The 27,645-nt window shown below is 51.2% G+C and overlaps 1 protein-coding gene across 1 annotated transcript; it reads right to left on the reverse strand.

The window, feature by feature from the left end:
• Positions 1-3,138: 3,138 nt before the first annotated feature.
• LOC140897467 (uncharacterized) lies at positions 3,139-27,625 on the reverse strand. Its single transcript, XM_073310193.1, has 6 exons — positions 27,404-27,625; positions 26,484-26,677; positions 25,836-25,962; positions 25,202-25,315; positions 23,832-24,913; positions 3,139-5,472 (listed from the first exon to the last, which is right to left on the reverse strand). Exons 2-6 carry the CDS (start codon positions 26,661-26,663, stop codon positions 3,520-3,522), a joined length of 3,456 nt encoding a protein of 1,151 aa, XP_073166294.1. The 5' UTR covers positions 26,664-26,677; positions 27,404-27,625; the 3' UTR covers positions 3,139-3,519.
• Positions 27,626-27,645: the final 20 nt, after the last annotated feature.

The following is a 27,645-nucleotide window of genomic DNA, read 5'->3' on the forward strand; positions in this document are numbered from 1 at the left end:
GCCACCGGAACCACAGCGGAGCCCTGGGCCCTTTAAATCGCCGCTGGAGCCCCGGGGGTCCCGGCTGCCGCTGCAGCTACTGCTCCTGCCCTGATTTCAAGGGCCCGAAGCTCCCAGCAGCTGCTCACGTACCAGGGGGAGTTCAGGATTTAGCCAAAATCAAACTCAGTGGAGTTGAGGATGTCCGCTGGCTCCCCTTCTCTGGTTTGCCCTGCTGAGCGTGTCTTTCAAGACCAGGAAGATGAAAGCCCAACAGTGCCATGCTGGGGCCCAGGAGACAGCGGGTGTGAGACATAGCCCAGGGTACAATCTGGACTGTTGAACTGCTTAATTCTCCATCCCAGGGCATGTTTTACACTGCTTCCCAGGCTGGATAAAAATCAATGAGTTAAACAAAAATCAGTGTTTTTATTTAAATTGGATTTTTTTTTGATAAAATGCTTTTTGAGGATAAAACTTATCTAAAGATACGTTTAATTAAGATACATTACAGCTCAAAGATATCTCATCCTGGAATAGGGATTGTAAATTCTAATTCTATAGTATGAGACAATATATTCATGGAATGTTTAAGAAAAGTTTTGTACATGAGTTCCAATAGTTGATGGATTAGGGACCCAATTTTATGGGGTTCCACAGGCTTCTGTATAGATTATTTAGGCTAATCTTTCCATCTACCCAATGGGACTCAGTGCTCAGTCTAGAAGATCCCATCACAGATGCTTAGTTTCCCAGTTCTCAAACTGTGGCTTTGTGTCTCCAGAGGTAACATGCTTGTTAACAGCCAAAATGTTTTAAAATCAATTAATATAGAGAGGTGAGAAATAACAGACCTCACCTCTATTGTCCCTCTGCAAATTTGTGTCCACAGAGTCAATCCCTTACCCCTCTCCAAAAGTGCAAAGTTTCAAAAAGTTGAATGAATAGAAGAATGTTGGAGGCGGAATAGATCTGGACAAGGAGAAGAAGTCTGCAGATAAATGTGAGAAACGATGGACATATGCTTTTCTGTTAAAATATTATATCTTTGCTGTTGAAGAAAAAAATCCAGAATACTTAACGTAGTTGTTTTAGTGAAATAAAACAATTTAAACATCTGTCTGGTGATGTTCTCCTCCACCGCGTGGCATGAATGAAATAACCAAACAATGAAATAACCAAATGCAAATAAATGAAATGAAATAACCAAACAATCATTCATTGTCTGATATAGCTGTAAAACTAACCTGAAAAGTTTTCAAAATAAATCACTGTTTTAAAATGTATAGTGTGTACCTTCTAAAAATGAAACCTACATCTATCTCTGAGTTGTGTAGAATATCATGGAGCAGGTCCTCAAGGAATCAATTCTGAAGCACTTAGAGGAGAGCAAAGTGATCAGGAACAGTCAGCATGGATTCACCAAGGGCAAGTCATGCCTGACTAATCTAATTGCCTTCTATGACGAGATAACTGGTTCTGTGGATGAAGGGAAAGCAGTGGAGTGGGCTTGAGAAAGCCCTGGATGGGACGATTTAATTGGGGATCGGTCCTGCTTTGAGCAGGGGGTTGGACTAGATGACTTCCTGAGGTCCCTTCCAACCCTCGTATTCTAGGATTCTACCACATTCTAAAGGCCACTGTCCTCCATCCCACTAAGGAGTATTAAAAGAAACTACACCAACTGCTCAAGAAACTCTCTGCTACAGCACAGGAACAAATCTACACAGACACACCCCTAGAGCCCCGACCAGGGGTATTCTATCTGCTACACAAGATCCATAAACCTGGAAATCCTGGACGCCCCATCATCTCAGGCATCGGCACTCTTACAGCAGGATTATCTGGCGATGTGGACTCTCTCCTCACACCCTATGCTACCAGCACTCCCAGCTATCTTCGAGACACCACCAACTTCCTGAGGAAACTACAACGTATTGGTGATCTTCCTGAAAACACCATCCTGGCCACCATGGATGTAGAAGCTCTTTACACCAATGTTCCACATGAGGATGGTCTACAAGCTGTCAGGAACATTATCCCTGATGAGGCTACGGCACACCTGGTGGCTGAGCTTTGTGACTTTGTCCTCACCCTCAACCATTTCAGATCTGGGGACAATTTATACTTTCAAGTCAGCGGGACTGCTAGGAGTACCCGCATGGCCCCACAGCATGCCAACATCTTTATGGCTGACTTAGAACAATGCTTCCTCAGCTCTCGTCCCTTAGCGCCCCCTCCTCTATTTGCGCTACATTGATGACATCTTCATCCTATGGACCCATGGGAAGGAGGCCCTTGAAGAATTCCACCTGGATTTCAACAATTTCCACCCCAGCATCGACCTCAGCCTGGACCAGTCCACACAAGAGATCCTGGAAACTATAGTGCAAATAAGTGATGGTCACATAAATACCACCCTATACTGGAAACCTATTGACCTCTATACTTACCTACATGCCTCCAGCTTCCATCCAGGATACATCACACGATCCATTGTCTACAGCCATGCCCCAAGATACAACCGCATTTGCTCCAATCCCTCAAGCAGAGACAAACACTTACAAGATCTTTATCAAGCATTCTTAAAACTACAATACTCCCCTGGGGAAGTGAGGAAACAGACTGACAAAGCAAGATGGAGACCCAGAAGTCACCTTCTACAGGACTGGCCCAACAAGGGAAATAACAGAACACCACTGGCCATCATGTACAGCCCCCAACTAAAACCTCTCCAGCACATCATCAACGATCTACAACCTATCCTGGAAAACGATTCCTCATTCTCACAGACTGTGGGAGGCAGGCCAGTCCTCGCTTACAGACAGCTCCCAATCTGAAGCAAATACTCACCAGCACCACACCACAGAAACACTAACCCAGGAACCAATCCCTGCAACAAATTCCATTGCCAAATCTGTCCCCATATCTACTCTAGCGACACCATCATAGGACCTAACCATATCAGCCATGTCATCAGGGGCACATTCACCTGCACATCGATCAATGTGATCTATGCCATCATGGGCCAGCAATGCCCCTCTGCCACGTACATTGGCCAAACCGGACAGTCTCTATGTAAAAGAATAAATGGACACAAATATGACATCAGGAACGGTAACATACAAAAGCCAGTAGCAGAACATTTCACTCTCCCTGGACATTCAATAACAGATTTAAAAGTAGCCATCCTTCAACCAAAAAACTTCAAACACAGACTTCAGAGAGAAACTCCAGAGCGACAATTCATTTGCAAACTTAACACCATCAATTTGGGCCTGAATAGGGACTAGGAGTGGCTGGCTCACTACAAAAGCAATTTTCCCTTCGTTGGTATTGACCCCTCCTCATCAGTCATTGGGAGTGGACCACGTCCATCCTGTGTGGATTCTCCCATATTTAATGAGGTATGATCTCTGTCTGAAACTTTTCCCACAGTCTAAGCGCTTGTGGGGGTCTCTCTCTTGTATAGATTCTTCCATGTTGAACAAGATCTGATCTCCATGTGAAACTTTTCCCACAGTCCAAGCACTTATACAGTCACGCTCCTGTGTGGATTCTCTGATGTTTAACCAGCGCTGATCTCTGCTTGAAACTTTTCCCACAGTCAAAGCACTTGTGGGGTCCCTCTTCTGTGTGGACTGCCTGATGACGAACAAGGTGTGACTTTGTTATGAAACTTTTCCCACAATCCAAGCATTTGTGGGGTCTCTCTCCTGTGTGGATTGCCTGATGTTGAACAAGGTGTGACTTTATTATGAAACTTTTCCCACAATCCAAGCATTTGTGGGGTCTCTGTCCTGTGTGGTATGCCTGATGTTCAACAAGGTGTGACCTCTGCATGAAACTTTTCCCACAGTCAAAGCACTTGTGGGGTCTCTCTCGTTTGTGGGTTGCCTGATGTTTAAGAAGGTGTGCACTCTGCTTGAAACTTTTCCCACAGTCAAAGCACTTGTGGGGTCTCTCTTCTGTGTGGACTGCCCAATGTTTTACAAGGTATGACCTCTGCTTGAAACTTTTCCCACAGTCAAAGCACTTGTGGGGTCTCTCTTCTGTGTGAACTGCCCAATGTTTTACAAGGTCTGACCTCTGCTTGAAACTTTTCCCACAGTCAATGCACTTGTGGGGTCTCTCTTCTGTGTGGACTGCCTGATGACGAACAAGGCGTGACCTTCGTATGAAACTTTTCCCACAGTCCAAGCACTTGTGGGGTCTCTCTCCTCTGTGGATTGCCTGATGACGAACAAGGACTGATTTCTGCTTGAAACTTTTCCCACAGTCAAAGCACTTGTGGGGTCTCTCTCCTGTGTGGATTGCCTGATGTTTAACAAGGGTTGACCGCTGTATGAAATTTTTCCCACAGTCCAAACACTTGTGGGGTCTCTCTTGTTTGTGGGTTGCCTGATGTTTAAGAAGGTGTGAACTCTGCTTGAAACTTTTCCCACAGTCAAAGCACTTGTGGGGTCTCTCTTCTGTGTGGACTGCCCAATGTTTTACAAGGTATGACCTCTGCTTGAAACTTTTCCCACAGTCAAAGCACTTGTGGGGTCTCTCTTCTGTGTGGATTGCCTGATGACGAACAAGGCGTGACCTTCGTATGAAACTTTTCCCACAGTCCAAGCACTTGTGGGGTCTCTCTCCTCTGTGGATTGCCTGATGACGAACAAGGACTGATTTCTGCTTGAAACTTTTCCCACAGTCAAAGCACTTGTGGGGTCTCTCTCCTGTGTGGATTGCCTGATGTTTAACAAGGGTTGACCGCTGTATGAAATTTTTCCCACAGTCCAAACACTTGTGGGGTCTCTCTCGTTTGTGGGTTGCCTGATGTTTAAGAAGGTGTGAACTCTGCTTGAAACTTTTCCCACAGTCAAAGCACTTGTGGGGTCTCTCTTCTGTGTGGACTGCCCAATGTTTTACAAGGTATGACCTCTGCTTGAAACTTTTCCCACAGTCAAAGCACTTGTGGGGTCTCTCTTCTGTGTGGACTGCCCAATGTTTTACAAGGTCTGACCTCTGCTTGAAACTTTTCCCACAGTCAATGCACTTGTGGGGTCTCTCTTCTGTGTGGACTGCCTGATGACGAACAAGGCGTGACCTTCGTATGAAACTTTTCCCACAGTCCAAGCACTTGTGGGGTCTCTCTCCTCTGTGGATTGCCTGATGACGAACAAGGACTGATTTCTGCTTGAAACTTTTCCCACAGTCAAAGCACTTGTGGGGTCTCTCTCCTGTGTGGATTGCCTGATGTTTAACAAGGGTTGACCGCTGTATGAAATTTTTCCCACAGTCCAAACACTTGTGGGGTCTCTCTCCCGTGTGGATTGCCTGATGTTGAACAAGGTTTGACCTTCGTACGAAACTTTTCCCACAGTCGAAGCACTTATGGGGTCTCTCTCCTGTGTGGATTGCCTGATGATTAACAAGCACCGACCTCCATGTGAAACTTTTCCCACAGTCGAAGCACTTATGGGGTCTCTCTCCTGTGTGGATTGCCTGATGATTAACAAGCGCCAACCTCCATGTGAAAATTTTCCCACAGTCTAAACATTTATGGGGTCTTTCTCCTGTGTGGCTTTTCTCATGTGAATTTAGTGCTGACTTTGAACTGAAACATTTCCTGCATTCAACCCATTGAATGGGCTTGTCTACAGTGTGGCTTCTCCCATGGTCATTAAGATCTGTGCGCTTATTGACGCTTTCCCCACTGTCCAAGCATTGAAATGGTTTCTCTCCCGTATGGACTGTCTGATGTGTAACAAGTTGTGATCTCACAATGAATCCTTTCCCACACTCAAGGCAGTGCCAGGGTGTCTCTTCCTTGGGATTTGTCTGCTGCTCTCTGGGATTCTCGTCTCCTCCCCCACCATTCACAGATTCATCCACTTTCTTCCTGGGTTGGTTTATCAGAAGCCTCTCTGACCTGTGCCAATTTCTCCAGGCTTCTCCCTGATTCCAGCAAGGGGAAAAATTCCCTTCAGCTCTTCCCAAAAAGGTCCCCTGTGGTTCCACTTCCCCAGGAACTGCCTCATGATGATTCCCCTCCTTCTTCTCACTCCCTCGCTCAGCACCTGCTGGGAAAGACACAATCCAGGGAGGAGTCATTGTGCTGGGGAGAAAGAGGAATAGCACTGAGGGAAAAGCCAACACAAAGACTGAGCAATTGCATTCTGCCTCCACATCCCACCCAAACATTCACAAGGAAGGAGAGATGGGAAGGGTGGAATGGCGTGAGCAATATCTGCTGACCACAGCCCTGCTCTCGGTGAGATGAAGAAGAACTGAGGGCGTTACTCACATCGTATTTTGGGATTCTCAACTTTTTCCTTCATTCCCTAGACGGTTTCTCTGTCAGGCCTCACCTGTGCTGGTGCACCTCAGAAGCCTTCTGTCCTTCAAATCCTGGAGATCGGACACCCACAGCTCTTCCCCTCGTTCCAGCCGGGCGATAAGCTCAGGTTTGGGAATGGGAAATCCTGTGCAGAGGGTGAAATGATTCCGGATCAGGGTGCATGGAGCATTGGTGGAGGATCTGTCACAAAGGACGTTCCGTGAGTGGAACCTGTCCCTGTGCTCTGCTGGAGGAACGTGGAATCCAAGAGGATGGGAACAGGGTCACTGAGCCCCCTTGCGCAGAGGACGGTGTCTGGGGAGGTGAGTTGAATTATTACTACACCCTCACTAGGCGTTCCCAGGATCTGTGCGCTCTGGGGGCCTTGCTGACTCAAACACAGGTCTGCACTTAAGCCCCTGCCTCTTTCTAAACCTGCAGAGCCCAGAGCTCTCCCCATGGCTGGAGCTATTCCCAAGGCAGGAGATGAACAGGGATTCTATGTGCAGGCAAGAAACAAGACAGACAAGACAATGCAGATTTATGCCCCTTGAAAGCTGGAGGGGTGGGGATGGTTTAGCTTGTCCATTGGGTTTTGACTCCCGTGTCCCAGTGGAGGAGGCACCGAAATGCATGTATTTCTCACATGGCAGCTGTGCATTATGGAACCCATTCGCCGCTGCTCCAACTGACCAGGGAAGAACCTGACCACATTAAGACATACAGACCCCACAGTTTTTAATAACTGAGGGGACGGGAATCTCTTACCCAGCGAGGTCACCGTCTCATAGTTCTCCTGCATGACGTCCCTGTAGAGGGCTCTCTGAGCGGGGTCCAGCAGAGCCCCCTGCCCCTGGGTGAAATAAATAGCCACCTCCTCGAAGGTCACCGGCATCTGAAACACCAAGAGTCCCCCACTCAGCACCTGCTGCCCCAGACACAATCCCACTACTCATGGGAAAGGAAAAAAAAACGTGAAGCTGTGAGAGGGCCAGAGTAGCAGAATCCCACCCCCACCCTGCTCAGAGCAGCCAGGAGGCTTCAGGGGGCGGAGAAGGTGAGAGCTCCCTGTCCGCCCCAGCACACGGAGCACGCCAGGATCTTCTCATTTCCCACATGCCTGCCAGCCACAGACTGGGACAGGAAGCAGAGCTCTGAGCCGGGGACAGGGACAGGAATCCCGACAGCTTCCCTTCGTATTTCACAGCAGCCCCAGGCAAGTGAGGTCAGGCTCCAGCGCTGGGAGCCTGAAAATGTCCCCAGCCCTGCCAAGGTGGTGATATCCTGCCTGAGAAATGGGGGAATGTCCCCTCCCACTTTCCCTGCCACAACGAGCCTACTAAGTAAATCAGTAGGTTTATCAAACCCTGACTCCTCCCTCCCCCACCCAGCAGCGCCCTGAGACTCCCCTACCTGAGCTGGCTCCATCACAGCCATTTCCCTTCTCTGTCCCCTGGAAGACTGGCCGATCTTTGGTGAAACGTGGACCTGATTCCTCAGCCTGTCGGGGCGAGAGGGAGGTTACAGATGGTTCTGTCCGTGTCTCACCCCGATTCCCCCCAGACTCTTCAGACTGTTGGGGACACTGGGGCATGGCCACTAGGTAACTCAAGGGAATGGAAGACCATGAGTGTGGATAAGCGCCCTCACACTAGGCCCAACTGTCCTTGGCCCCCCCCACCAGGAGGCACTTGCAGCTGTTATGCTGAGGATAACATGTCAGACTGCCTGACACTAAACAAGGCCAAACAGGGCAGATATGGATGAACAATGCTGAATAAAGCAGCTTTATGTATAGTTTAACAAATGATCCAAAACCAAGGAAACTAGCTGGGAACTGGATTGGCTGGTTATATGGATACTTAGGGCAGCTTGCTATTGGATAAGTATGCTGAAGAAAGGATATATAAAAGCCTCTGTAACTTCCTGCTCTGTGTACAGGATTTGAGATTCTCATCTCCCTGTATCTTTTTGAAGCTTCAAATAAACTTTTCTGCTTCTCCACCCCGTTGTGATTATTGGGTGAAGCACATCGGGGAGCGAACCCCCCCACCGCTGTTGCTTGCCTCTGGCACTCGGTGCCGGCAAGAGCTTTTGGCGTCCCTGGGTGGGCGACGAGGCTGCTATTTAGCCTTGCCCGGACCCCTCCTGGAGGTCGAGGATTGCAGCGAGATCCGACGCCCAGCGTGCACTGGTGAGTTTATCGGGGGCCTCGGGGGAGACGCGATTTGATCGACCCTGGAGTGTACAATGGTGCAACGCACTCATATAGTGGAGAAGCCGCTGTGGGCGACGGTGAGGAACCGGTCCGTTGGACATAGGGGAGGAGCAGCTGTGGGCGACAGTGAGGAACCGGTCCCTTGGATAAGGTAGGAACCTTTGAAATCCGGATTGTATGCTCTGTTGGAACCTGGGGACGCCCAGAGTTACCCTGTAGGTATGGGACAGGGACAGAGCTCGGGGGTTAGGGCACAGTGTACGCCCCTAGAATACATTCTAGCAAACTGGAAGGTATTTGGTGCAGATCCGATGACTAAGAGCCAATTAAAACGATTCTGTATAGTTGGCTGGCTTCAATATCAACTAGAGGACCAGGAGTGGTGGCCACCAGGAGGGTCAATTAATTACAACACGATCCTCCAGTTACTCCTGTTCTGTCAGAGAACAAGAAAGTGGAATGAACATATGTATGCGCATTTGTTTCTGGCTTTATGTACTCGACCAGATATTTTACAGCACTCTAATTTGACTCCGACTGGTTCGTTAGTAGCTAATGTTAGTCCCCAGACCCCCACCCCCACTGTAATGGCAGAGCCGGTGTCCCCTTCGGCCCCCACACCCCCACCTTATAAGGGTAGGATGCCTCAGGTTACAGAGACTGCCCCCTTGGTGGGACTCTATCCTTTGCTTACTGAGACTGTTGTGACTTGTCCAGGGGCAGATGGATGTCAGGCTACCACCATGCAAGTTTACACCCTTGTGCCATTCAATCCAATAGACCTAGCAGCTTTTAAAACACGGGCTGGGGAATTCTCCACGAACCCAAGCCGGTTTATTTCAGTCTTTGAGAGGTGCCTCAGTCGTCACAAGCCAGACTCGGACAACTGTAATATCCTCCTGAGAACCCTGTTGTCTGAGGTGGAGAGGGATCTGGTTACATCTAAGGCAAGGGGAGTGTCAGCTTTCAAGCGAAAGAAAGGAAGTTATCTTTCAAGTCCCTATCCCAAGCCCTCGTAAACGGCTCAGGGCATTTCTGGGTATGGCAGGCTTTTGCAGGATATGGATCCCAGATTTTTGGACTATGGGCTAAACCCTTGTACGACTGTGTAAAAGGAGCAGATCATGACCCCTTCTATTGGACCCCAGAGGCTGACAGGGCATTTGAAATCCTGAACAAAAAGTTAATAAGAGCCCCGCCTCTGGGCCTGCCGGATCTCTCCAAGCCGTTTCAGTTGTATGTACATAAACGAAAGGGGGTGGCCCTAGAATTGCTCACAGAGCTGTTAGGAGCACGGAGACGTCCTGTGGCTTATTTCTCTAAGCAACTGGATCAGGTTGCAAAGGGTTGGCCGGCATGTTTCCGGGCGGTCGCAGCTACTGCCCTAGTGCTTGAGGAAGCTGAGACGCTAACATTGGGAGGGGTTATGCAAATCTATACTGCCCATATGGTCCCAGCCTTATTGGATGCAAAGGGAGGGCTTTGGCTCACCCAGGCTCGGATTGCTCGGTATCAGGCTAAGTTGTTAGAAAACTCTGAAGTCACCTTACGGCCTTGCCCCTCTCTTAGCCCAGCCACCCTCTTGCCAGAAACAGAGGAACAGAAACATGACTGTTTAGAGATCATAGATGCCCACTACTCCAGCCGTCCGGATTTAAAGGATGTACCCCTCCCAAATGCAGATTATGAGTGGTACACTGATGGTAGCAGTACCGTAATAGATGGGCAAAGGAGGGCGGGTTATGCTGTTGTGACCCTCCACGACACTGTGGAAGCTGAAGGTTTGCCTGCTGGGACCTCTGCCCAGCTTGTCGAACTAATAGCCCTGACCCGTGCACTTGAACTGTCAAAAGGAAAGTGGGTCAACATTTTTACTGATTCAAAGTATGCTTTTGGTGTGCTGCACGCTCATGCTGGCCTATGGAAGCAAAGGGGAATGCTGACAGCCCAAGGCTCCCCAGTCAAGTACGGGCCCCAAATCCTCCAGCTCCTAGAAGCCGTACAACTCCCCTCGGAAGTGGCGGTGGTACACTGTAAGGCCCATCAAAGGGAAGATCAAGATGTGGCCAGAGGTAACGCCCGGGCGGATAGAGAGGCTAAGCATGCTGCCACCCTGCCATCCCCTCAGGCTGAGAACGCCCATATGCATGCCCTTATCCCATCAGTAGGGGAGCTTCCAACCCCTCAGTACTCTGGGGAGGAGAGACAGCTAACCGACAAACTCGGTCTCCGGGAAAAGGAGGGATGGCTCCATTCCCCAGAAGGGAAGGTCCTCTTACCAAAGGGCCTGATCCGGCCAGTGCTGCAGAAACTACATCAAACCACTCATTCTGGCAGGGAAGCACTTATCCAGCTAATGGGAAAATACTTTTTCACTTCCGGACTCCGACCCCTGGCTGCCCAGGTACAAGCGGACTGCTTAGTCTGCCAAAAGAATAACCCCCGACCGGGACATCCTGTGCCACCAGCTGCCCTAGAACCCACTCCGGGCCCCGGACAAGTGTGGCAAATAGACTTTACTGAGTTTCCCCGGACCCCAGGGGTTCAAATACTCCTTGTCATAGTGGATCGGTTCAGCGGATGGCCAGAAGCCTTCCCATGCTATAATTGCACTGCCAGAACAGTGGCCCTCAAGTTTGTTAATGGATCATTCCTCGCTTTGGACTCCCTCTGTGGATGGAATCTGACCACTGGACACACTTCGCGTCAAAAATCATCCAAAGCATCTCACATGCCTTACAGATCCCCTGGAAACTCCATACGCCCTGGAGACCGCAAGCCAGTGGGGTCGTGGAGCGTACCAATCAGACCCTTAAACGGCATCTCTCAAAAGTGTGCCAAGAAGCCTCACTGCGATGGCCTGATACTTTGCCCCTCATCCTACTCTGTATCCACGTTCTCCCAAAGGGTAGATTAGGGCTTAGTCCCTTTGAATTATGTTTGGAAGGGCATGGCCTATGAATGGCACCCCGGTTCTGTCAGGGGAATGGGAGTTGGGTAATGGTTTTTTGTCTCAGTATATGTGTTCCCTGTCTGCTGTTCTCTTGTCTCTTCACAGGTATACCAAGGATTCCCAGCCTCTCCCCTTGGACTCTCCCGTCCACTCCTTACAGCCCGGTGACTCCGTGCTTGTTCGTACCTGGAAAGACGAGACTCTCCACGAAAAGTGGAAAGGACCGGCCTGCTGGTCTCCCATACAGCGGCAAAGATCGAGGGACACAAGAACTGGAGCCATCACTCTCGTCTGAAGGCAGTACCCGCCCCCTCGTCAGCAGAACAGTGGACCGTCCAACCTGCTGACTCCTCATCTAGTAATAATCTTGGGCTAAAGCTACTGTTTAAAAGACACAAATAGCGGGCACCTTAACGCTAAAATGGGCCCACCCAGGTACTGAAGACCCTGGGTTGGGAAGACTCTGGTGATAATTAATTGGGTAACATTGTTATTCTCTGTACTGGTATTTTCAAACTGTGCATATCGGGAGCATAACTCCTTTGTTTTGCTTGCACACCATATTGCTACTTTAACAAACCAGACTGATTGCTGGGTATGTGCTCCAACTCCACTGTCCCCCAAAACGGGAATGCCCCTTGACATGCTGTCCCTGACCCTAGCAGAATTAGCCGCCACCAAAGAGCGGGAAAGAACGGACTCCCCGTTCTGGAATAAGACCTCTTTACAGCAAGCCACCTATCAGGACCAGGAGTATTCAGTTGCAGTACTCACTGAGGGAGTGTTATGTTTTACCCGAAACCAATCTGATCACTATGGGCGTCCTGTGGGAAAAAGCTCCTGTGTTGTTACACAGTGGGTTGATGGGTATTGGATAAAGACCAAAAGGAGAGGCCAGCAGTGTGGGTATAATGGTTCCTTCCCTTTTAGGGAAACTCTTACACATAATCTTACCACAAAAAAAGGGTTTGAAAATATAACTTGCCATCCAGTTAATATCTCCAATGTAGCAAGCCAATGGTGGGTTTGTAGTGGTCCCTATGGCGAGCGTAATTTGAACGGCACAATTAGAAACGCCCCCACTTGTACCCAATCAGGAGGATGGGATGCCCCCTTAGGGGCATATGAACTGTTTGGAAAAACAGCCAAAAGCAGCCTTAAATATCCCAGGAACCCCCTTAAGAAACAGTCCTTACTGGGCCCTACAGGGTCACTATTTTGTATGTGGCCGAAAGGCTTACAAGGTGCTGCTGGCCAACTGGACAGGTAGCTGTTATATAGCTCGTGGAGTTCCTCATCTTTCCATAACTGCCACACTGCCCAAAGGAAAGATTGGAAATGCCCGACACACCTCTGTTGAGTCACGAGAAAAGACCCTGCGGCGACTGACTATGGCATTGGAGGGCAATATAAAAAAATTCCCTCACAACCGAGAAGCTCGTAGGGTGCTCTGTACTGGGAATAGCGCCACTGTTTACCGGGCCAGCCATGGCATGCACAGGCCGCTATACTGTAAGGCTGCAAATGGTACTTGAGAAAGTTGCCTTAGAGTTAAAGGACTCGGTTAGTGATTTAGGGTCAGCAGTAAAAACATTAAATAAAGAGGTACAGCAGCTCAGGACGTTTTCCCTCCTAAACAGGCTGGCTTTGGACTATCTCTTAGCATCCCAAGGAGGGGTTTGTGCCCTCGTCGCGCCCCGATGGTGTGTATATATAAATGATAGCAGTTAAGAGATCTATGAAAAGGTGGTACAGGCTGAGGCCCATGCCCGAGCTGGAGCATAGGTTGCCTATACTGCCCCAGAGAGCGATTCGTTGCAAACCTTGTTTTCAGGCTGGCGTTTGTCGTTTTGGCTGGGTGGTTTATTTAGCCTGTTATTGAAACTTCTTTTTCCTGTATTGCTTGTATGACCAGTCTTATGCTGTGCAGTCTCATGTGTCAGGGCCCAAGTGTCCTTGCCCCCCCACCCCGGCCAGGAGGCACTCGCAGCAGTTATGCTGAGGATCTGCAACAGTATGTTGCAGAGTCAGACTGCCTGACACTAAACAAGGCCAAACAGGGCAGATATGGATGAACAATGCTGAATAAAGCAGCTTTATGTATAGTTTAACAAATGATACAAAAAACAAGGAAACTAGCTGGGAACTGGATTGGCTGGCTAAATGGATACTTAGGGCAGCTTGCTATTGGATAAGTATGCTGAAGAAAGGATGTATAAAAGCCTCTGTAACTTCCTGCTCTGTGTACAGGATTTGAGATTCTATTCTCCCTGGACCTTTTTAAAGCTTCAAATAAACTTTTCTGCTTCTCCACCCCGTTGTGATTATTGGGTGAAGCACACCAGGTAGCGAACCCCTCCCCTAACGCTGTTGCTTGCCTCTGGCACTGGGTGCGGGCAACAAGACCCTCCCAGTAACAGCATCTCTGAGCCAAATGCTAAAAAAAGGGAAGAACCAAAAGGGCCACTTTGGGAGATTTCCCCCCATTGCAGTGTAAACCCCTCTCCCTTACCAATAGCTGGAGCCCTCTGGTGGCATCACCTGAAGATTGAGCTGCCCTGGACTCCCCTGGCAGCCCCCAGGGACAGGCAGGAAGAGGCTGATCCCATTGGTCCATCCGCACACCCCCCCTGCCTGAGCCAGCAGTGACTCCGGTCTGACTCTGGTGTGGCTGAGATCTAAACTCTACAGGGAAATCAGACCAGGGCCCTGGGCAGCCCCCAACACTCAAGGGCACACAGACCCCACCACCACAGGGGTGTCTGTCAATAACACACTCAGAGCCGGGTGGGGGTGTGTGTGGGGCGGGGGGAGGGCGGGGGCTGGGTTTTTTCCGTGTAGCTTCTGCACCCTGAGGGGTTAGTCCCCTGATCGCTCCCAAAGCTGAGAAGAGCTTCTCTCCGCCCGCCTGCCCACATCCCCCCTTTCCCTCGCTGTGCCCCCCACTCACATCCTCCCCCATTCCCGACCTCGCTCCCCTCAGCCCCACAGTCCCCGATGCTCCTCCATTGCCCCATCTTCCCTTCCGTGCACCCCTGCCCCCATCCCAGCCTGCCCCCGGCATCCCCTGCACCCGCCTCCGGCCCCTCTTTATCCTCCTCCCCCTGCAGCCCAGATGTGACGGGGGGGCCGCTGCAAGGGGGGGATGGGAGGGTCTCTCTTACCTTCCCCCCGAGCGGGGCCCCCCGGGGCAGGGGCCGGGCCGGGAAGGGGCCCTGGCCGGGCTGGGGGCTCTGCCCTGGGAGAGGCTCCCGGGGAGCAGCGGGCAGGGCCCGGCTGGAGGTTCCCCTCTCGCGGCTGCAGCCCGGGCTCCGGGCTCCCAGCACCAGCCGCCGGGGCGCGGGGATCTCGCCGGGAGCCAGAGTCCCCGCAGCGGCTGCGAGTCACTTCCTGGGCCGGGCCTGAGCCCCGCGATCGCTCCCCCCAGAGCCGCCCCCCAGCCGCTCCTGGGTCCTAGCGATCAACCCACAGTAATCCAGCCCCCTGCCCAGCCCCTGCCCCCTGGGGGCCCAACCGCCCCTGGGCTCGGGGAGCTTCTCCCAGCAGTAAGGGGTCACCCCGCCTCGAAACTTCTCCTGTCAGCATTCAGTCTCGCTCGCAGCCTCCCTGCAGGACTGACCGGGCACCGGCCGCTGGCTGATCAGCCCGTCTGCGGCAAACTTCTCTCCATATTGGGCTGGCAGAGGCCTTGCTCTCACCGCCTCTCTGGTCACCGGCTACTGGCCCAAAACCTCTGGTTGTTTGAGCTGACTGGGCCAGATTTGCAGGGGGGAGCGAGGGAAGGCAAAAGGAGAGACAGCAGAAGTGGGGGTGGCATAATTGTTTAGACCACTGGCAGAGGTGAAAGTAAGCCGGTCTGATCCAGTCTGGCGGACCCGGCAAGAGCCAAGACACCGCTGACTGCACCGGCAGGGGGCAGCTTCCCCAGGCCCGTGATGTGAAGGGCTCCGGCCACCGGTACCACAGCGGAGCCCTGGGCCCTTTAAATCGCCGCTGGAGCCCCGGGGGTCCCGGCTGCCGCTGCAGCTACTGCTCCTGCCCTGATTTCAAGGGCCCGAAGCTCCCAGCAGCTGCTCACGTACCAGGGGGAGTTCAGGATTTAGCCAAAATCAAACTCAGTGGAGTTGAGGATGTCCGCTGGCTCCCCTTCTCTGGTTTGCCCTGCTGAGCGTGTCTTTCAAGACCAGGATGATGAAAGCCCAACAGTGCCATGCTGGGGCCCAGGAGACAGCGGGTGTGAGACGTACCCCAGGGTACAATCTGGACTGTTGAACTGCTTAATTCTCCATCCCAGGGCATGTTTTACACTGCTTCCCAGGCTGGATAAAAATCAATGAGTTAAACAAAAATCAGTGTTTTTATTTAAATTGGATTTTTTTTTTGATGAAAAACCTTTTTGAGGAAAAAACTTATCTAAAGATACGTTTAATTAAGATACATTGTAGCTCAAAGATATCTCATCCTGGAATAGGGATTGTAAATTCTAATTCTATAGTATGAGACAATATATTCATGGAATGTTTAAGAAAAGTTTTGTACATGAGTTCCAATAGTTGATGGATTAGGGACCCAATTTTATGGGGTTCCACAGGCTTCTGTATAGATTATTTAGGTTAATCTTTCCATCTACCCAATGGGACTCAGTGCTCAGTCTAGAAGATCCCATCAGAGATGCTTAGTTTCCCAGTTCTCAAACTGTGGCTTTGTGTCTCCAGAGGTAACATGCTTGTGAACAGCCAAAATGTTTTAAAATCAATTAATATAGAGAGGTGAGAAATAACAGACCTCACCTCTATTGTCCCCCTGCAAATTTGTGTACACAGAGTCAATCCCTTACCCCTCTCCAAAAGTGCAAAGTTTCAAAAAGTTGAATGAATAGAAGAATGTTGGAGGCGGAATAGATCTGGACAAGGAGAAGAAGTCTGCAGATAAATGTGAGAAACGATGGACATATGCTTTTCTGTTAAAATATTATATCTTTGCTGTTGAAGAAAAAAATCCAGAATACTTAACGTAGTTGTTTTAGTGAAATAAAACAATTTAAACATCTGTCTGGTGATGTTCTCCTCCACCGCGTGGCATGAATGAAATAACCAAACAATGAAATAACCAAATGCAAATAAATGAAATGAAATAACCAAACAATCATTCATTGTCTGATATAGCTGTAAAACTAACCTGAAAAGTTTTCAAAATAAATCACTGTTTTAAAATGTATAGTGTGTACCTTCTAAAAATGAAACCTACATCTATCTCTGAGTTGTGTAGAATATCATGGAGCAGGTCCTCAAGGAATCAATTCTGAAGCACTTAGAGGAGAGCAAAGTGATCAGGAACAGTCAGCATGGATTCACCAAGGGCAAGTCATGCCTGACTAATCTAATTGCCTTCTATGACGAGATAACTGGTTCTGTGGATGAAGGGAAAGCAGTGGACGTGGTGTTCCTTGACTTTAGCAAAGCTTTTGACACTGTCTCCCACAGTATTCTTGTCAGCAAGTTAAAGAAGTATGGGCTGGACGGGCTGGGGACTCTGCCCTGGGAGAGGCTCCCGGGGAGCAGCGGGCAGGGCCCGGCTGGAGATTCCCCTCTCCCGGCTTCAGCCCGGGCTCCGGGCTCCCAGCACCAGCCGCCGGGGCGCGGGGATCTCGCCGGGAGCCAGAGTCCCCGCAGCAGCTGCGAGTCACTTCCTGGGCCAGGCCTGAGCCCCGCGATCGCTCCCCCCAGAGCCGCCCCCCAGCCGCTCCTGGGTCCTAGCGATCAACTGACGAAAGGATCAGCATCCCTGTGCCCAGCTCCTGTTACACTCACAGGCTCCAAGGTCAGAAGGGACCATCATGAGCATCTTGTCCAGGGATTCTCACGACCAAATTTGGTGGCCTCAGAGGGTGGCCAGCAACTCTCGCTGGTGCCCGCTCTGACACTTGCCTCTATAATCCCAATTAATTTACTAGAAACCAATAAATATGCACAGAGGTAAGAGGGGGGAACACTCCTCCTAGTGTGGGGAACTTTTCTGACTTCTACCGAGCCCCAGAGGAAATGGCAAGCAAAAGGATCTGAGTCCTTTACCCAGAGGCCTGCATGACCTCGAGGACCCCTCCCCCCCGCCCGCTTCCACTCTGGACCCCCGTAACCCCAATGATGGGCCCAGGGATCACTCAGGACAGCTGTCCCCATTGTGGGGTGTTCTCTCCACTCTGGATGCTTCCTTCATCATTGCACAGAGTTAAGAACAAATACAATGCATTAAACAGCAAGTAATACAAAAACAAAGAGAAAAGTGGGAAAGATGAAAGGAAAACATGTCACCCCGCTCTGTGGGGGTGAACCCCAAACAACCCTCTCTGGAATGCCAGGGAACTTCACAGTCTGTCCCTCCCACATCCAAGGCCTCCTGCCCAGGCCCTGGCTGTGCTGCAGGTATGCCCAGGGTTGGACACTAACTCTGGTGTTGGCCTCAGGCTCCAGGTAGTAGGACCCTTCTTCCTAGCATCAGCTGCTTCCTGTCAGGGTTATGATCCCCCACCCAGTCTGGCCTGCAAGGCCTCTTGGTTGAGGGACTCTCCCTGCCCTGGGCCCTTTGCCCAGGGTCCCCTTCGCTCACTGCTCCCGGCTGCTCCAGTTTCCCTCTGCCACCAGCCTCATTATTCGGCTGTATTAGTTACAAAAGTTTTAGCATCATCATAAAAGAAAGAGAACGAAAGAGAAAACAACCTTCCCATCTACAAATGATCTGGACCAAACCTAGAAAAAGCCGGGAAGTAATTTTACCAATAGATGGAAACGGGGCTCTAAGATCTGAAAGTCCAACTGTGCTTTGAAGTTCATTGAGATTTCCCTGCCCACTCCAAGTGTCTGTGACACTTCCTTCTCCAGCCCTCCGGAGTCTGACTAAGATCATAGACATCAAAGCTGTGACTCCTAAGCATGGAGAGCCGGGGACAGGGTGGTACGTGACACCGTGGGAGATGGAGGGATAGAACGGAGGCAGGTTAAACTTTCCATGGCTGGGACAGAGGCTGCTGTGTGGAGAGAGGAGCGTGACAGTGAGAGGGGAAGGAGGGAATCTCTCGCACTCACCCCGTTGCCCTGAAATAGCACAGAAGCGAAAACTCCACATTTTACTGTCCCTTCTCCCACCTTTTTAGCATCTGGTTAATTCTGGCCCATAAGGGATAAAATGTAGAAACAGTAAATGCTTGACTATCTGGGAATGAGACAACCTGGCCCCAAAGGGGGAACTCAGGGACTAGCAATCACTCTGCTAACGGAAGGTCGGGGGTCAGAAACTGTGTTCCCTGCAGGCTACGCAGCTGCACTGCAGGCTGTGGAGGGCCGTGGAGGCAGGCAGGGAGAGGAGCCCCTCCCCAGGCTTGGCCCAGGTCCACTGGAGCTGCTGGGGAGTGGAACCCCTCCCTCAGTCCGGCCCAGGACCACAGGAGCCGCCGTGGCTGGGGAGAGCTGCCTCTGACCTGGCCCCAAACTGCTGTGGTGAGAGAGGGCTGGGGGAGTCCTCTCTCCACTGCAGTCTGAACCCCAAACCCCTCATCCCCAGTCCCAACCCCCACATGCCTAGCCAGAGCACTCACCCCTCCGCACCCCATCCCTCTGTCCCAGCCCTGAACCCCCTCTCACACGTCAACCTCCACATCCCCAGCCCCACCCCAGAGCCCGCACCTGAATCCAGAGCCCTCACCCCCTGCACCTCATCCCTGTCCCAGTCCTGAGCCAGTTCCCACACTCCAAATCCCTCGGCCCCACCCCCACCCCATGAATTTTGTTCTGTGCGCCAATATGGAGATGATGTGTCACATACTGGTGCGTAGAACCAAATTCATTCCGCACTTGGACGTTAAAACTGAGGGAACACTGGTCAGAACACATCAGATGCTGAGCGGGGTCCAGCAGAGCCCCCTGCCCCTGGGTGAAATACACAGCCACCTCCTCCAAGGTCACCGGCATCTGAAACAACAAGAGTCCCCCGCTCAGCACCTGCTGCCCCTGCCACAGTCCCACTAATCATGGCAAAGAAAGAAAAGAGTGAAGGGTCAGAGTAGCAGAATCCCACAGGCACCTGCTCAGAGCAGCCAGGAGGCTCCGGGGGCTGGGAGACGGTGAGAGCGCCTTGTCCCACCAGCACACAAAGAATGGGAGGGTCTTCTCATTTCCCACACGCCTGCCAGCCACAGGCTGAGTCGGGAAGCAGAGCTCCGAGCTGGGGACGGGGACAGGAATCCCGACAGCTTCCCTTCCTATTTCACAGCAACTGTTACGAATTATTCCAGTTAGGACACGTACAGTTCGTTTCTAGGCTGAGGCAACCAAATAAAGACAGACTGCAGAGTGTCTCAGCGTTTGTAGGTTTATTACGCTCAAGGGTGGTACCGTTCTCTTAAGCAGAGCGGGACCCCGATTACAGGTTACACAAAGATTAGATACTGTTGGCAAAACATCCTGCCTGTGAGCCTCAGGGCACATAACCCAACAAACAGGCCTTCTCCTTATCTATCACCAATCCACCTTGCCCCTGCAAAAACGCTGAATTAGCAGCTATTTCAGGCATGTCCGCTAGTTCCTGTCTCCTTTGTTTCCCTTATCTTGAAACTGTCCAGGTGTCCACTCTGAAGGATCCTCCTTCCTTGGTACGTGATGTGCTCACTTCTAGTTAACGGCGGAGAGGAAACCCAAAATGGAGTCACATATGCTAACTAGGTTAATTTCCCCTAACAATTATGAACAGGAGACTGCCAGGCAACTTTCCTACAACTTTTCTATGACAAGATAACTGGTTCTGTGGATGAAGGGAAAGCAGTGGACGTAGTGTTCCTTGACTTTAGCAAAGCTTTTGACACTGTCTCCCACAGTCTTCTTGTCAGCAAGTTAAAGAAGTATGGGCTGGACAAGTGCACTATAAGGTGGGTAGAAAACTGGCTAGATTGTTGGGCTCCATGGGTAGTGATCAATGGCTCCATGTCTAGTTGGCAGCCAGTATCAAGCGGAGTGCCCCAAGGGTCGGTCCTGGGGCCGCTTTTCTTCAATATCTTCATGAATGATCTGGAGGATGGTGTGGACTGCACCCTCAGCAAGTTTGCAGACGACACTAAACTGGGAGGAGCGGTAGATACGCTGGAGGGTAGCGATAGGATACAGAGGGACCTAGACAAATTGGAGGATTGGGCCAAAAGAAATCTGATGAGGTTCAACAAGGACAAGTGCAGAGTCCTGCACTTAGGATGGAAGAATGCAATGCACCGCTACAGACTAGGGACCGAAAGGCTTGGCAGCAGTTCTGCAGAAAAGGACCTAGGGGTGACAGTGGATGAGAAGCTGGATATGAGTCAACAGTGTGCCCTTGTAGCCAAGAAGGCCAATGGCATTTTGGGATGAATAAGTAGGGGCATTGGCAGCAGATCGAGGGACGTGATCGTTCCCCTCTATTCGACATTGGTGAGGCCTCATCTGGAGTACTGTGTCCAGTTTTGGGCCCCACACTACAAGAAGGATGTGGAAATATTGGAGAGAGTCCAGCGGAGGGCAACAAAAATGATTAGGGGACTGGAACACATGACTTACGAAGAGAGGCTGAGGGATCTGGGATTATTTAGTCTACAGAAGAGAAGAATGAGGGGAGATTTGATAGCTGCTTTCAGCTACCTGAAAGGAGGTTCCAAAGAGGATGGATCTAGACTATTCTCAGTGGTAGCGGATGACAGGACAAGGAGTAATGGTCTCAAGTTGCAGTGGGGGAGGTTTAGGTTGGATATTAGGAAAAACTTTTTCACTAGGAGGGTGATGAAACACTGGAATGCGTTACCTAGGGAGGTGGTACCTTTGGGGGGGGAAGGATAGCTCAGTGGTTTGAGCATTGGCCTGCTAAACCCAGGGTTGTGAGTTCAATCCTTGAGGGGGGCATTTAGGGATGTGGGACAAAAATGGGAGATTGGTCCTGCTTTGAGCAGGGGGTTGGACTAGATGACCTCCTGAGGTCCCTTCCAACCCTAATATTGTATGATTCTATGTGGTGGAATCTCCTTCCTGAGAAGTTTTTAATGTCAGGCTTGAGAAAGCCCTGGATGGGACGATTTAATTGGGGATCAGTCCTGCTTTGAGCAGGGGGTTGGACTAGATGACTTCCTGAGGTCCCTTCCAACCCTCATATTCTAGGATTCTAGGATTCTACCACATTCTAAAGGCCACTGTCCTCCATCCCACTAAGGAGTATCAAAAGAAACTACACCAACTGCTCAAGAATCTCTCTGCTACAGCACAGGAACAAATCTACACAGACACACCCCTAGAGCCCCGACCAGGGGTATTCTATCTGCTACACAAGATCCATAAACCTGGAAATCCTGGACGCCCCATCATCTCAGGCATCGGCACTCTTACAGCAGGATTATCTGGAGATGTGGACTCTCTCCTCACACCCTATGCTACCAGCACTCCCAGCTATCTTCGAGACACCACCAACTTCCTGAGCAAACTACAACGTATTGGTGATCTTCCTGAAAACACCATCCTGGCCACCATGGATGTAGAAGCTCTTTACACCAATGTTCCACATGAGGATGGCCTACAAGCTGTCAGGAACATTATCCCTGATGAGGCCACAGCACACCTGGTGGCTGAGCTTTGTGACTTTGTCCTCACCCTCAACCATTTCAGATCTGGGGACAATTTATACTTTCAAGTCAGCGGCACTGCTAGGGGTACCCGCATGGCCCCACAGCATGCCAACATCTTTATGGCTGACTTAGAACAACGCTTCCTCAGCTCTCGTCCCCTAGCGCCCCCTCCTCTATTTGCGCTACATTGATGACATCTTCATCCTATGGACCCATGGGAAGGGGGCCCTTGAAGAATTCCACCTGGATTTCAACAATTTCCACCCCAGCATCGACCTCAGCCTGGACCAGTCCATACAAGAGATCCTGGACACTACAGTGCAAATAAGTGATGGTCACATAAATACCACCCTATACTGGAAACCTACTGACCTCTATACTTACCTACATGCCTCCAGCTTCCATCCAGGATACATCACACGATCCATTGTCTACAGCCATGCCCCAAGATACAACCGCATTTGCTCCAATCCCTCAGGCAGAGACAAACACCTACAAGATCTTTGTCAAGCACTCTTAAAACTACAATACTCACCTGGGGAAGTGAGGAAACAGACTGACAAAGCAAGATGGAGACCCAGAAGTCACCTTCTTCAAGACAGGCCCAACAAGGGAAATAACAGAACACCACTGGCCATCATGTACAGCCTCCAGCTAAAACCTCTCCAGCGCATCATCAACGATCTATAACCTATCCTGGAAAAGGACTACTCGTTCTCACAGACCATGGGAGGCAGGCCAGTCCTCGCTTACAGACAGCTCCCAATCTGAAGCAAATACTCACCAACACCACACCACAGAAACACTAACCCAGGAACCAATCCCTGCAACAAATCCCATTGCCAAATCTGTCCCCATATCTACTCTAGCAACACCATCATAGGACCTAACCATATCAGCCATGTCATCAGGGGCACATTCACGTGCACATCGATCAATGTGATCTATGCCATCATGGGCCAGCAATGCCCCTCTGCCACGTACATTCGCCAAACCGGACAGTCTCTATGTAAAAGAATAAATGGACACAAATATGACATCAGGAACGGTAACATACAAAAGCCAGTAGCAGAACATTTCAGTCTCCCTGGACATTCAATAACAGATTTAAAAGTAGCCATCCTTCAACCAAAAAACTTCAAACACAGACTTCAGAGAGAAACTCCAGAGCGACAATTCATTTGCAAACTTAAAACCAACAATTTGGGCCTGAAGCGGGCTCACTACAAAAGCAATTTTCCCTCTCTTGGTATTGACCCCTCCTCATCAGTCATTGGGAGTGGACCACGTTCATCCTGTGTGGATTCTCCCATTTTTAATGGGGTATGATCTCTGTCTGAAACTTTTCCCACAGTCCAAGCACTTACAGAGTCACTCTCCTGTGTGGATTCTCTGATGTTGAACCAGCACCGGTCTCCATGTGAAACTTTTCCCACAGTCCAAGCACTTATAGGGTCTCACTCCTGTGTGGATTCCCTGATGTTGAACCAGCATCGGTCTCCATCTGAAACTTTTCCCACAGTCCAAGCACTTATAGGGTCTCACTCCTGTGTGGATTCTCTGATGTTTCACCAGCATTGATCTCTGTATGAAACTTTTTCCAGTCCAAGCACTTGTGGGGTCTCTCTCCTGTGTGGACTGCCCGATGTTTTACAAGGTATGACCTCTGCTTGAAACTTTTCCCACAGTCCAAGCACTTGTGGGGTCTCTCTTCTGTGTGGACTACCTGATGTTGAACAAGATGTGACTTTCTTATGAAACATTTCCCACAATCCAAGCACTTGTGGGGTCTCTCTCCTGTGTGGATTGCCTGATGACGAACAAGGCGTGACCTTCGTACGAAACTTTTCCCACAGTCCAAGCACTTATAGGGTCTCACTCCTGTGTGGATTCTCTGATGTTTCACCAGCACTGATCTCTGTATGAAACTTTTTCCACAGTCCAAGCACTTGTGGGGTCTCTCTCCTGTGTGGATTGCTTGATGATAAACAAGATATGACCTTTGTATGAAACTTTTCCCACAGTCCAAGCACTTGTGGGGTCTCTCTCCTGTGTGGATTGCTTGATGATAAACAAGATATGACCTTTGTATGAAACTTTTCCCACAGTCCAAGCACTTGTGGGGTCTCTCTCCTGTGTGGATTGCCTCATGTTGAACAAGGGCTGACCTTCGTATGAAACTTTTCCCACAGTGCAAGCACTTGTGGGGTCTCTCTCCCGTGTGGATTGCCTGATGACGAACAAGGTCTGATTTCTGCTTGAAACTTTTCCCACAGTCCAAGCACCTGTGGGGTCTCTCTCCTGTGTGGCTTTTCTTATGTGAATTCAGTGCTGACTTTGAACTGAAACATTTCCCGCATTCAACGCATTGAATGGGCTTGTCTACAGTGTGACTTCTCCCATGGTCATTAAGATCTCTGCGCTTATTGAAGCTTTCACCACTGTCCAAGCATTGAAATGGTTTCTCTCCCGTATGGACTGTTTGATGTGTAACAAGTTGTGATCTCACAATGAATCCTTTCCCACACTCAAGGCAGTGCCAGGGTGTCTCTTCCTTGCGATTTGTCTGCTGCTCTCTGGGATTCTCGTCTCCTCCCCCACCATTCACAGATTCATCCACTTTCTTCCTGGGTTGGTTTATCAGAAGCCTCTCTGACCTGTGCCAATTTCCCCAGGCTTCTCCCTGATTCCAGCAAGGGGAAAAATTCCTTTCAGCTCTTCCCAAAAAGGTCCCCTGTGGTTCCACTTCCCCAGGAACTGCCTCATGATGATTCCCCTCCTTCTTCTCACTCGCTCGCTCAGCACCTGCTGGGAGAGACACAATCCAGAGAGGAGTCATTGTGCTGGGGAGAAAGAGGAATAGCACTGAGGGAAAAGCCAACACAAAGACTGAGCAATTCGATTCTGCCTCCACATCCCACCCTAACACTTACAAGAAAGGAGAGACGGGAAGGGTGGAATGGCGTGAGCAATATCTGCTGACCAGAGCCCTGCTCTCGGTGAGATGAAGAAGAACTGAGGGCGTTACTCACATCGTATTTTGGGATTCTCAACTTTTTCCTTCATTCCCTGGATGGTTTCTCTGTCAGGCCTCACCTGTGCTGGTGCATCTCCGAAGCCTTCTGTCCTTGAAATCCTGGAGATCGGACACCCACAGCTCTTCCCCTCGTTCCAGCCGGGCGATAAGCTCAGGTTTGGGAACGGGAAATCCTGTGCAGAAGGTGAAATGAGTCCAGATCAGGGTGCATGGACCATCGGTGGAGGATTTGTCACAAAGGACGTTCCGTGAGTGGAACCTGTCCCTGTGCTCTGCTGGAGGAACGTGGAATCCAAGAGGATGGGAACAGGGTCACTGGGCCCCCTTGCGCAGAGGACGTTGTCTGGGGAGGTGAGTTGAATTATTACTACACCCTCACTAGGCGTTCCCAGGATCTGTGCGCTCTGGGGGCCTTGCTGACTAGCTTGTGCAGCCAAGAAACAATACAGACAAGACAATGCGGATTTATGCCCCTTTGAAAGCTGGAGGGGTGGGGATGGTTTAGCGTGTCCATTGGGTTTTGACTCCCCTGTCCCAGTGGAGAGGGCACCGAAATGCATGTATTTCTCACATGGCAGCTGTGCATTATGGAACCCATTCGCCTCTGCTCCAACTGACCAGGGAAGAATCTGACCACATTAAGACACGCAGACCCCACAGCTTCTAATAACTGAGGGGACGGGAATCCCTTACCCAGCGAGGTCACCGTCTCATAGTTCTCCTGCATGACGTCCCTGTAGAGGGCTCTCTGAGTGGGGTCCAGCAGAGCCCCCTGCCCCTGGGTGAAATAAATAGCCACCTCCTCGAAAGTCACCGGCATCTGAAACACCAAGAGTCCCCCACTCAGCACCTGCTGCCCCAGCCACAATCCCACTGCTCAGGGGAAAGGAAAAAAAAAACATGAAGCTGTGGGAGGGCCAGAGTAGCAAAATCCCACCCACACCCTGCTCAGAGCAGCCAGGAGACTTCAGGGGGCGGAGAAGGTGAGAGCTCCCTGTCCGCCCCAGCACACGGAGCACGCCAGGATCTTCTCATTTCCCACACGCCTGCCAGCCACAGACTGGGACAGGAAGCAGAGCTCTGAGCCGGGGACAGGGGCAGGAATCCCGACAGCTTCCCTTCGTATTTCACAGCAGCCCCAGGCAAGTGGGGTCAGGCTCCAGCACTGGGGAGCCTGGAAAATGTTCCCAGCCCTGCCGAGGTGGTTATATCCTGCCTGAGAAATGGGGGAATGTCCCCTCCCCCTTTCCCTGCCACAATGGGCCTACTTAGTAAATCAGTAGGTTTATCAAACCCTGACTCCTCCCTCCCCCGCCCAGCAGCTCCCTGAGACTCCCCTACCTGAGCTGGCTCCATCACAGCATTTCCCTTCTCTGTCCCCTGGAAGACTGGCCGATCTTTAGTGAAACGTGGACCTGATTCCTCAGCCTGTCGGGGCGAGAGGGAGGTTACAGAAGGGACTTCTGTCCACGTCACTCCCCGATTCCCCCCAGACTCTTCAGGCCCTCCCAGTAACAGCATCTTTGAGCCAAATGCTAAAAAAAGGAAAGAACCAAAAGGAAAGGCCACTTTGGGAGATTTCCCCCCTTTGCAGTGTAACCCCTCTCCCTTACCAATAGCTGGAGCCCTCTGGTGGCATCACCTGAAGATTGAGCTGCCCTGGACTCCCCGGGAGCCCGCAGGGACAGACAGGAAGAGGCTGATCCCATTGGTCCATCCGCACACCCCTCTGCCTGAGCCAGCAGTGACTCCGGTCTGACTCTGGTGTGGCTGAGATCTGAACCCTACAGGGAAATCAGACCACGGCCCTGGGCAGCCCCCAACACTCAGGGCACACAGACCCCACCACCACAGGGGTGTCTGACAATAACACACTCAGAGCCGGGTGTGTGTGTCGTGGGGGGGGAGTTGAGGGGGGGTTGGGTTTTTTCCTTGTAGCTTCTGCACCCTGAGGGGTTAGTCCCCTGATCACTCCCAAAGCTGAGAAGAGCTTCTCTCCGCCCGCCTGCCCACATCCCCCCTTTCCCTCGCTGTGCCCCCCACTCACATCCTCCCCCATTCCCGACCTCGCTCCCCTCAGCCCCACAGTCCCCGATGCTCCTCCATTGCCCCATCTTCCCTTCCGTGCACCCCTGCCCCCATCCCAGCCTGCCCCCGGCATCCCCTGCACCCGCCTCCGGCCCCTCTTTATCCTCCTCCCCCTGCAGCCCAGATGTGACGGGGGGGGGCGCTGCAAAGGGGGGTGGGAGGGTCTCTCTTACCTTCCCCCCGAGCGGGGCCCCCCGGGGCAGGGGCCGGGCCGGGAAGGGGCCCTGGCCGGGCTGGGGGCTCTGCCCTGGGAGAGGCTCCCGGGGAGCAGCGGGCAGGGCCCGGCTGGAGGTTCCCCTCTCCCGGCTGCAGCCCGGGCTCCGGGCTCCCAGCACCAGCCGCCGGGGCTCGGGGATCTCGCCGGGAGCCAGAGTCCCCGCAGCGGCTGCGAGTCACTTCCTGGGGCCGGGCTGAG

Source organism: Lepidochelys kempii, chromosome 14 (assembly GCF_965140265.1).
Source record: "Lepidochelys kempii isolate rLepKem1 chromosome 14, rLepKem1.hap2, whole genome shotgun sequence".
Taxonomy (NCBI): domain Eukaryota; kingdom Metazoa; phylum Chordata; order Testudines; family Cheloniidae; genus Lepidochelys; species Lepidochelys kempii.